Genomic DNA, 11,410 nt, shown 5'->3' on the forward strand with positions numbered 1-11,410 from the left:
CAGGCCTTTTTATAGCCCGGATAAACACGGCGCAAAAAAAAACTATGAAAAAAGACGCGGAATCTCCGATGCCCGGCAGAATGAAGAAAATAAACTCAATCCTTCGGAGAATAATTGCATGTTGAGTCGACTAAGAAACAATGTCTTTCCATGTTTCATGTAGTTTCCTTGTTATTTTTCTAAGTGTTGAATCTATTTGTGATGACTGTATCGTGAGGATTCCGAAACTCTCGCACAATGAATTTGTATTTTTTTTAATTCTTATTCAACATTTTGCTGTTCAACAGGTTGGAGAAGAATTAATATGGATGTTTAATAAGCTCTAATAAGGGTTCACGGCACCATAATTCTTTTGTATACCATTAATTTAACAAAAGAAACTCCACTAGAAGCAAGATATCAATTTTAGAGATTGCTTCGTGATGATTTTACGATAAAAAAAAATATTAATGCTTACATACTTAACCTATATATTCAAGAACTGTCATTTAAATGCTACTTATTTTATGATCGCTAATCCCGATCACGCGCTGATACAAAATCATCAAATAATCACGATTATCGTACAAATTACTCAGCATTTAGCTAGCATTCTAGCAGCAGCCGAGGCTGGCACCGCAGCGCCGCAAGTCATGCAAGACAACAGCAACCGCCCACACCTGCCCTCAACTGCAGGGCACGAGTATAGGCAGTAAACGACTATAGGCAACCAACGACTATAGGCAGCCAGCGTACCACTATAGGCAGCCAGCGTACGACTAAAGGCAGCCAGCGTACGACTAAAGGCAGCCAGCGTACGACTAAAGGCAGCCAGCGTACGTCTATAGGCAGCCAGTACACGATTATAGGCAGCCGCCCACACCTGCCCTCAACTGCAGGGCACGAGTATAGGCAGTAAACGACTATAGGCAACCAACCACTATAGGCAGCCAGCGTACCACTATAGGCAGCCAGCGTACGACTAAAGGCAGCCAGCGTACGACTAAAGGCAGCCAGCGTACGACTAAAGGCAGCCAGCGTACGTCTATAGGCAGCCAGTACACGATTATAGGCAGCCGGTGTACGGCTATAACATAAAATTGTACGGTAAACTTCAATGTATATCAAAGATTTCAATCGTATATAGGTAAAAAGTAACATTATACTTCTCAGTTTAACTGTAAGAAATCGATAATACAGAGTGAACTTTCATGTGAGTTTTACGACATTCTATGTTAATTCCATGTGAATTTCACGACAGTCGTTCATATCAAACGACAATATCTGACATTTTATAGTAATTACCCCGGCGTAAAAAAACTAACTAAAACAAAAGATAAAACTGAACACCTTAAATGCTTGTGAGCGGTTGAACGTATATTATTATTATTCGGGTTTCTTATATTATTATACGATTTTCGTATAATATTATTGTACGGTTCTTATAATATTATTATACAGTTTTCGTATAATATATTTATACGGTTTTCTTATAATAATATTATACGGTTTTGTATAATGTTATTATACGGGTTCCTTACAATATTATTAAACGGTTTTCGCATATTATTATACGGTTTTCTTATAAAATTATTAGACGGTTTTTGTATAATATTATTATACATTTTTTCATAATATAATTATACTGTTTTTGTATAACATTATTATACGGTTCTTGTATAATATTATAATGCGGTCTTCGTATAATATTATTATACGGAAGTATAAAAGACACCAATGTCACGCAGTAACCCTCCACACCACGAGGAATGACAGCCATGATGTTAGCCTTTCACACGGCCCCCTGCCAACGTTATTAAGTAACTCGCGCTGACTATACGCAAGACGCGCAGTCTTCATATCTAACGTTAAGGTTTGAAAGTAAAAGACTTGGGATCACTGAAGCGTTGCGAGTGAAGTCATCGTGTGCCTCACGAGGCCCTCTTCCCCGCCGCGTTAATGATGAACGTAAGGCGAACTTATACTCGGAGAAATCAATGCGTTTTTGTCAAAATAACGGAGCATTTTTGCCCTTATGTGGGTCATTTTGACCCAGTTTGGTCAGTGCTACACGTTGTATCAGTGCTGCACGTGGCAAGTGTGTTACAATTTGGACAATATCACTCATCCATTTTTCAGAATGTAGGCCACGGCTTCGAGAGGAGTTCAAAGATTTAAAGTTTTCCGAACACGACCGTGGTTTGAAAAGAAAAAAGCAAGCGAAACAAGCGATTAAATAATACGATGCTTAGTGTGATGAAATTTTCCTCGGAGATATTAAGCTAAATAATATATTCAATATAGAGGTTCCATGCAATGTACATAAATCGTGGCTGATGAATGTGCAGCCAAAACAGACGCAGTTATTCCCGTGAAGAGAAATTACCACTCATTGAGTTAAAATTAAAGATATATTGAGATTGATTACAATGTTTAGCACACAATTTAATTGACCAATAGTGAACGTTTCTAATAAAACAAGTTGACTTTACGTTGATTTGGAGAACACTTTTCGCCCACTTAATGTCGGGCTTAATTTGACTGAACGAGTGACGCACAAGACGCAACATAGGCGAGCCCAAGTTCTCCATCAGCCTAAAGAGTCGTAAGAGTGTCTTAACGTAACGTACCTAAGAGTCGTAAGAGTGTCTTAACGTAACATACCTAAAGAGTCGTAAGAGTGTCTTAACGTAACGTACCTAAAGAGTCGTGAGAGTGTCTTAACGTAACGTATCTAAGAGTCGTAAGAGTGTCTTAACGTAACGTACCGAAGAGTCGTGAGAGTGTCTTAACGTAACATACCTAAAGAGTCGTAAGAGTGTCTTAACGTAACGTATCTAAAAGTCGTAAGAGTGTCTTAACGTAACGTACCTAAAGAGTCGTGAGAGTGTCTTAACGTAACGTACCTAAAGAGTCGTAATAGTGTCTTAACGTAACGTAAAAAAATGTTTAACCGCACGCATATAAGGCTGGGATGGCCAATTAAAAGCCCCTTACGTTCTGAGGGAGGAGGTTCAGCACGCAAATGATACTAACGCGCGACTAATTGGTCATTTTTATGCGCTATGAATGTGTATTGTAAGATGCAATAGTGACGGGAATAGTGGCTTGTTCGGAATATTTTTATATGGCTTTGCTAGGATCTCATGATGCAACTATTGCATGGCACACTAGGACGGGAACATATGTCACTCAATACGTCAAGTCTGAAGATAATGATGATGTATGTTAGAATAGAAGTTTACAAATTTATGCTCAGTCATGAATTATAGGTTCCAATCATCCTATATCATTGAAAAATGTTGAACTCTAAAGTGTCGAATGCTAGTAGGAAATTCGTGTTGCATTCTATTAATTTTCTGCCCTCGTGATGGATATATTACGCAAATTTATGAGGGTAAAACTAAAAAATTTGAAGTAATTACTCCTTTTTGCATTTTGCTCGAGTGAAATTGAAACAAACAAATAAACAAACAAACAAACACCAAACCTAAAAACACAGAAACAAACAAAGATGGTCTAGTCAGTGATGGAAAGTAGAGTTGGATGACACAAGGGAGTGATGGAAAGTAGAATTGGATGACACAAGGGAGTGATGGAAAGTAGAGTTGGATGACACAAGGGAGTGATGGAAAGTAGAGTTGGATGACACAATGAAGTGATGGAAAGTAGAGTTGGATTACACAAGGGAGTGATGGAAAGTAGAGTTGGATGACACAAGGGAGTGATGGAAAGTAGAGTTGGATGACACAAGGCAGTGATGGAAAGTAGAGTTGGATGACACAAGGCAGTGAAGGATAGGAGGTCGCCGTGGGGTCAGAGGTGACTTGGTCCCCTGACTGTATTGTACTTTCTAAGTCGGCCACTGGCTTGCGGCAGTTAGTGGTTAGGGGGAGAGCCATGGCTGGACATCGGCGTCGTTTGCGTAACATTGGTTCGAGTGCCTCGGCTCAGCCTAAGTTTATCCAAATTCCAGACAATATTCAAATTAATTTTTAGTTTGCAAACTCTAATAAACTTTTTTTATTTATTTGTTCAAATATATTTTTTCCAGAAAACATTTAGATAAGTTAGTCCATAGCTTGACTTGTTCTTCATTGGGCGTATTGGGATACATATAATCAAAATATTGGGATCAACCCAACTTTTCGCTGAGCCATTGCTAGTCTGCTTTCTCTTGAGCAACTACCAACTTTACTCCGTATAATCATTCAGGTAAATATATTGACTCAATAGTCATGAATATCATTATGGAGATTGAATATGTAGAGCCAATAGTCCTACAAATCATTATGTAAACGCAATAGTCAAATAGATATTAATTTAGACTCGATATTCGTGCAGGTAATTTTGTAGACTCGATCGCCATGAAGGTATTTACGCAGACTCAATAGTCATGAAGGTATTCACGCAGACTCAATAGTCATCAAGGTATTTACGCAGACTCGATAGTCATGAAGGTATTCACGCAGACTCAATAGTCATGAAGGTATTTACGCAGACTCAATAGTCATGAAGGTATTTACGCAGACTCGATAGTCATGAAGGTATTTACGCAGACTCAATAGTCATGAAGGTATTCACGCAGACTCAATAGTCATGAAGGTATTCACGCAGACTCAATAGTCATGAAGGTATTTACGCAGACTCAATAGTCATGAAGGTATTTACGCAGACTCGATAGTCATGAAGGTATTTACGCAGACTCAATAGTCATGAAGGTATTCACGCAGACTCAATAGTCATGAAGGTTATTACATAGACTAGCTGTCATGGAGGTAATTACGTAGACTAGCAGTCATGGAGGTAATTACATAGACTAGCAGTCATGGAGGTAATTACGTAGACTCAATAGTCAGGAGAATTTGATATTGTTAAATGAAACCTCAATTGGTAGACAGCTTGCCCTCCGGCCTACACATAAACGAAGTGATAACAATTATAGCAAAATTTATTGGTAGAAGAGTGTCGTATTGGATACCTCATTAAAGTAAGAGCACGCATACACTAAAGAAAGTGGCATCACCGTGTACGTGTTTGATTTATGCCGATAATTAATATTGTAGAAGTAAATGTGGTACTTGAACAAACCATGTTAGAATTTCACGCTTGTTTGTAGGATATTTTAGGAATCCTAAATGGCGTTTATTACGAAACCGTTCAACTTTGATAATTGTTCAGTATTTACAAAAAGGAAAAGAACGCTCCAAACACAAATAATGCCAATTTATGTTAATGATTGAGGATAGATGAATATACGTCATATATATAATATTTACACGAATATATATTTAGGTAGATGAATATACGCCTTATTTCAGCGGGTTCAATACAGCGATGCTCGAGCAGCAATAACGCAAGACGTAACTATATACGCATCAGTAAAAACCCTCGCTCGCCACGCAACAACTTATGCAATACCTACAAAAACGGCAACTGCTTCAGGCAAACATGCGGTACAATTTTTTTCGCCCGTTGCATTTCTCCGTCATGACTTTATAATTACGGAGCCGTAAACTCCAAGTCTGAAAAGTTCATGTTTATTTTAGGATGACTTCTGAAATAATTAGTCAAATACGGGCTTAGCAGTTCGTTTTATCGCATGATGAAACGAATATTATATAACTGACGATGTCGAATACTTTTCAAGCTCAACTATACTTTCGAAATTCCGATTTAGTCATATACAATCATTGAAGCGAACTAGGAAAATTGTGTGCTTATGATTAGTCCTGATAATTCGAATGTATTGCAAGTAAATTCACTCAGAAGTAGTTTGCAATCAGCAGTTAAAATTTTGTTATTTCTATATATCGACGTGTAAGAAATCTAATGATTTTTGCATGGTGACTATGCAAATGGTGCGGAATGACTCGCTCATTGTTTTTTAAGTTAAGTCAAGACTCCTAAATTTATCACCTCTGAAGCATTATCGATAAAAGATTTATGTAATTCAACTTTTTAACAACAAGGATAAGTACAATGAGGAAAATTATATGTCATCGCAGTTCTGCATTGCAATTTTCTTCGTATGAGCTTGTGATACATCACACTTGTGATACGATAATAGGTAGTTTAAAACGGTAACAGCAATAAGGAGATTAATTGACGACCACACACTGTATATGAGAATGCTCTAGGCAAGGCAAGCTCTAAGGATGAACAAGACGTGCTTTACCAAGAATATTTTTCAAATGCAGATGAAATAACAATAACTTTACAATAGAAGATCTTATTATGATTGAAAGTATTTATAAACAAAAAACAAACTATTATATTAATTACGTTTTCATACAGGGATTTCAGTGTTATTTCATTTTGTGATAATAATGTCGACAAGAACATTAAATACTCACTCAAAAAATTATCGTTCAGCTGAATCCCAGTTAACGGACATGGAAAATTGAACAGATCAATGAGCGAATAAATAATATTGTCCCATTACATACATTTGGTCCTCCCAGTGGGCCATTGAAGTGTGATAATAATACATGGAAGATTGTCTTCGTTCTTAAAATGCGCATTTTAACTAAATGTGATGAGTAAAAATAAAAAAATATTACTCAGTACTCACTGCAGTGAGTGACGGAAAGCGCATTTTCTCGTCGACGAAAACGTGAGTGAATTCACGGACGGACAGACAGACGGACAGACAGACAGACAGACAGACAGACAGACAGACAGACAGACGGACAGACGAACATGAGCACAATAGCGCCTTTTTTCATAAATGAGATAATGCGCTAAAAATAGGGGTTTACTACTTGATTATCTATTTGTATTCATTCATTTAGTTTTGTTTGAGCGCAGCACTCACCTATCGTTACTAGATGAATCCAACATGATGGGTGATGCGATGACACGATAAAAAGATGGCATTGACCACACCAAATTAAATTTATTCAAACATTAAAACAAATAATTATGAATCCATCTATAATAAGGACTGATCGTAACATACATTATCAAGTACTGATTTGTCGATAACCTAAATAATACAAATTTTTATATCATACGAAGATTGAAATACAAAAAAGGTTAACATGACCAAGGTCCACAAGATAAGTGAAAGATTGAACCGATACTTTAATTCCACTGTTAAAGTTTATATTGGAATGATTACCCAAAAGTCAAACAAGTAACACACAAAACGAGCGTAAAAGCAAATATATCTAATTGAGCCTGCAGTAAAGCAAACCAATTATTAAAACATGAAAATTTCAGAATCAGCGTCGTTAAAGTGATAATTCAATTAACAGCCAACAGACAATCAACCATTCCAGAAAAAAAAAACACTTGAAATGATGATTAAATTAGAACTGTAAATATTAGAACCAAAATAAAGCTGAAACTAAATGATTATATACTCAACATTTTAACAAATGAATATGAGAACCAAAATAAAGCTGAATCGAATGTACTGCGTACTCATCATTTTTACAAATGAATATGAGTAACAAAGTAAAGCTGGAACAAAAGTATTGTACTCACCATTTCGTCGAGGCTCCTGAGATCGTTGGTGACGATCTGCTGTGTGGGCCCGTAGAAGATCTGCGGCGGCTCCTCCGGCTCCGACGGCAGCGCCATCTGGTCCTGACAACAACAACGCGCACTATTGTTATATAATTTATTTTTGTATGGTTGATTATTGTATTGTATTATTTACAATACAATATTATTCATATCAGTACAATACAATATAATTTATTATTGTATGGCTGATTATTGTATTGTATTATTTACAATACAATATTATTCATATCAGTACAATACAATATAATTTATTATTGTATGGCTGATTATAGAATACGTGGACGTATAATTCATGAATACGTGGATGTATAATACATGAATACGTGGGCGTATAATTCATGAATACATGGGCGTATAATTCATGAATACGTGGGCGTATAATACATGAATAATTACATTGAATAATTCAGTGTGAAATCATATTTAGGAATTATTCTATTCATTATATAAAAGGAGAGGAAGCAAATAATCTTATAATTCAAAAATATAAGAATTCCACTAATTTAATTTATATAAAATCAAATTTGTGAAGAATTTTATTCACGATAGTAAGAGAAAGAGAAGACATGGTTTTCAGAATACAATGAATAATTAATTTATAATGGATTTATTAATTACTTTATTCACAATTCAAGGAGCTAATCATCCATAATTATATGATTGTGGAAATGCAAAATCATTCATAATACAGAAGATGAATTGTTTGATTGACTTTCCCAACTGGCTATTGATGATAGTCAATTAAAAAAAATTAACAGAACACAGTCAATGAATTTATGCACTAAACTTTGCATGATATTGCAATCCGGTGAGTATAGAATAAAAACTTTCAAGAGAATTCCGCCATTTTGTTGTTTAATTTTCCTATACATTTTGTATTATTTTTCAGTTATTTTTAGCGGCAACTAACCTAATTAATTCATGTACATCAAAATAGTGCGTCACACACGCACTGTTTGTACGTGTACGAATAAATAAAATATCTTACACGCGCTTCGTCTCACGCACGCGCAATACGGAACGCTGCGAACGCAGTATGTCGTATGAATGGCCCCCGTTAACGCAACATACCACGTTCGTACAGTAAAGTTCTTACACATGCAACATTACACGTAGAGACAATAAACTACACGTAGAGACCATAAACATTGTACACACATGTAGTCGAGTATCGTATTTCCGTGAGTGATATTCTTCATTTGAATATTGAATGAACCAGAACACTCATTTTAAAAACATTGAGATTATTCATTTGAGTATTCAGTTTCACAATCCTGTCAACAACAACATGTACCACACAGGATGGTCCACACAGGGCCACACAGGTCCACGCATAACGTGTAGCAAAGTTTATCGTACGTGCAGGCTATGGCCTGTACGGTGGGAATTAAAAGATAGAAAAAATAGCCTTCTCAGCGTACGTGCAGGCTATGGTCTACAACGCGGAAATAAAGGAAAAACTTGGCCTGCTTAGCGTACATGCAGGCTATGGCCTGTATGGTGGAAATAAAAGAAAAATATGGCCTGCTTGGCGTACGTGCAGGCTATGGCCTGTGTGGTGGAAATAAAAGAAAAATATGGCCTGCTTGGCGTACGTGCAGGCTATGGCCTGTATGGTGGAGATATAAGAAAAATATGGCCTCATTGGCGTACGTGCAGGCTATGGCCTGTATGGTGGAAATATAAGAAAAATATGGCCTCATTGGCGTACGTGCAGGCTATGGCCTGTATGGTGGAAATAAAGGAAAAACATGGCCTGCACCGCAGAAATAAAGGAAAAACTTGGCCTGCTCAGCATACGTGCATGCAGGCTAGGGCCTATATGGTGGTAATAAAAAAGCATGGCCTACACCGCGGATATATAAGAAAAACATGGCCTGCTTGGCGTATATATAGGTGCAGGCTAGGGCTCGGTTTGCAATTATTTGGGAACGGGAGTGATGTTTGGGATCACGTATACCATTCATGAGCAGAGTATGGTCTTGAATGGTAGAATGATGCTGAATGATCGAAAATTAATGAATAATAGAAAATATTGTTGAATGGTATGAATGATAGCTATGGATATTGCTGAAGCAACTTTTAGGAATTTAAATTAAATATTTAAATATTTTGTCCCATATGACAAAATATTAAACGATATCACATTAATAAGATCTTAATAAATGCCTGTATTTTATGAATCTCAAAAATTTTAACAATACTTCTTGTTATTATGATTACAAAAAACGATTACTTGAGAAAGATTTTCACATAATCAGTTCACCATAGCCAGCCTTGATTTAAATTTTAAAAATTACCTTTTATACGCTTGTACGCAAATAAGTTGAAGGATTCGAGACTATAGATTTAATCTCGCATTTCCCTGTGGCAAAATAGAAGCGTTTCCCAAGGCTGGAATTTCGCAATGACAAGGCCGCTTGCAATAAGCAGTCCCCGCACGACTCGAGCGACACGTGCGGCGAAAAAAATGAGGTAATTGGAGATTTTTTTCTCACATTTTCCATTTATTTTTAGTTCATAGATGACTGGAAATATACGCAAGAAGCAAAAGTCATTTGTTCGGCATTGTTGACAAAGAGATGAAATAACCTAATAGAGTAATTGAAAGGCAAATGGCATTTCGATTAGCGTCATAAATGCGAGAAACGTTGCATTGATACAATGAAAATTACCCGGAAGTTACGTGTATATTGCGCTACGAGACAAGCCTAATGTTATGAGTTAGGGGAATTAAGAATAATGATTAACAGCACCGCTATATTATATCTACCTCTGAGGCGCATTGGCTCACTTTTGTTCCTTTAAAAATAAGAATCAACGCAAGTTCAATTTTTTATAAAAAACATGGTTAATTAAATTAATTGAACTATTAAAAAGCTCACGAATAATGACTTCAAGAACAACAAAAAAGTTGGGTGCAGTAGTGGTTTAATTATATGGATGTGTGAATTGAATCAACTTAGAAGTGCTGGCACAATTCTCGCTTCAGCTGAACAAGTTATACATTTCATCATCAACCCTTCAGAGTTGGGTAAATAATCACAGTTGATAATTTGCCAATAATCTTTGTTTTACTTTTTAGCAAGTCAAAATTCGAGATACGAGGCTTAGGGTGTTGAAACAACGGCGATAAATCGATACTAATTCAACGTCTGATGACATGTGGAGTTGAATAAAGTTTTGGCTCGCTCGAGGTGCGTTGCATCAAAAACCCAGCAGTCTTGGAAAAAACTCAGTCAGTCTAATAATAGTAATAATAATAATAATAACAACAATAATAATAATAATAATAATAATATTAATTATTAATATAAATTAATCATAATATAGAAATAATATATGCGTGCTGGAATCAACGGAGAAATACGTGCAGCGGACCTGCGTTGTAAAGTCATGAGGCAGTTTATATTCGGTGGTTGAATGAACTTAGGTCGGCCAGCATTAAGAGTGTAATAATTTTCATCAGGGATAAGGGCGTTGTTAAGAACTAAAGAGACGACATGACAAGGCAAGATGCAGGGCCGGATGTCATCAGATAAGCGTCTTGTTAATGGCGCAGGGACCCCGAAAGAATTTCGAAGAAACACTTAGATTCAGATCCGCATTCAGATTTTGATTTTGACTTTACGTCCTTGTCCTCGCCGTATTGGTACCTACGTGAAATCGACACTTTTAGACCCACTTTCGTACTTCCAGCCCTGCTACGAAGATGAAATTTTGGCCCATAATAGAGCCTGATTTTAGATTGACGAATCAAAAGTCGGATCCCCAAAATTCCCCATGGGGAAGACACAAATCCCCAAAAACGAATAATTTTTTCAAAAATTCACCAAAAATCAGCCGTTGCTTGCACGCGCCTCTATCTTGGCTCCTTTTCTTCTCATTGGTTGGGGCA

General features: G+C 36.6%; 1 protein-coding gene across 1 annotated transcript in view; it reads right to left on the minus strand.

Moving 5' to 3' along the window:
• LOC108674028 (GAS2-like protein pickled eggs) overlaps positions 1-7,569 on the minus strand; it is an 80,330-nt gene extending 72,761 nt beyond the window's left edge. The window contains exon 1 of the mRNA XM_018161926.2: positions 7,471-7,569. Coding sequence (XP_018017415.2) covers positions 7,471-7,566 — 96 coding nt within the window. The 5' untranslated portion in view covers positions 7,567-7,569. The remainder of the gene's footprint in view (positions 1-7,470) is intronic.
• Positions 7,570-11,410: the final 3,841 nt, after the last annotated feature.

The sequence above is a fragment of the Hyalella azteca genome, unplaced genomic scaffold (assembly GCF_000764305.2).
Source record: "Hyalella azteca isolate HAZT.00-mixed unplaced genomic scaffold, Hazt_2.0.2 contig11130, whole genome shotgun sequence".
In the NCBI taxonomy this organism is placed as follows: domain Eukaryota; kingdom Metazoa; phylum Arthropoda; class Malacostraca; order Amphipoda; family Hyalellidae; genus Hyalella; species Hyalella azteca.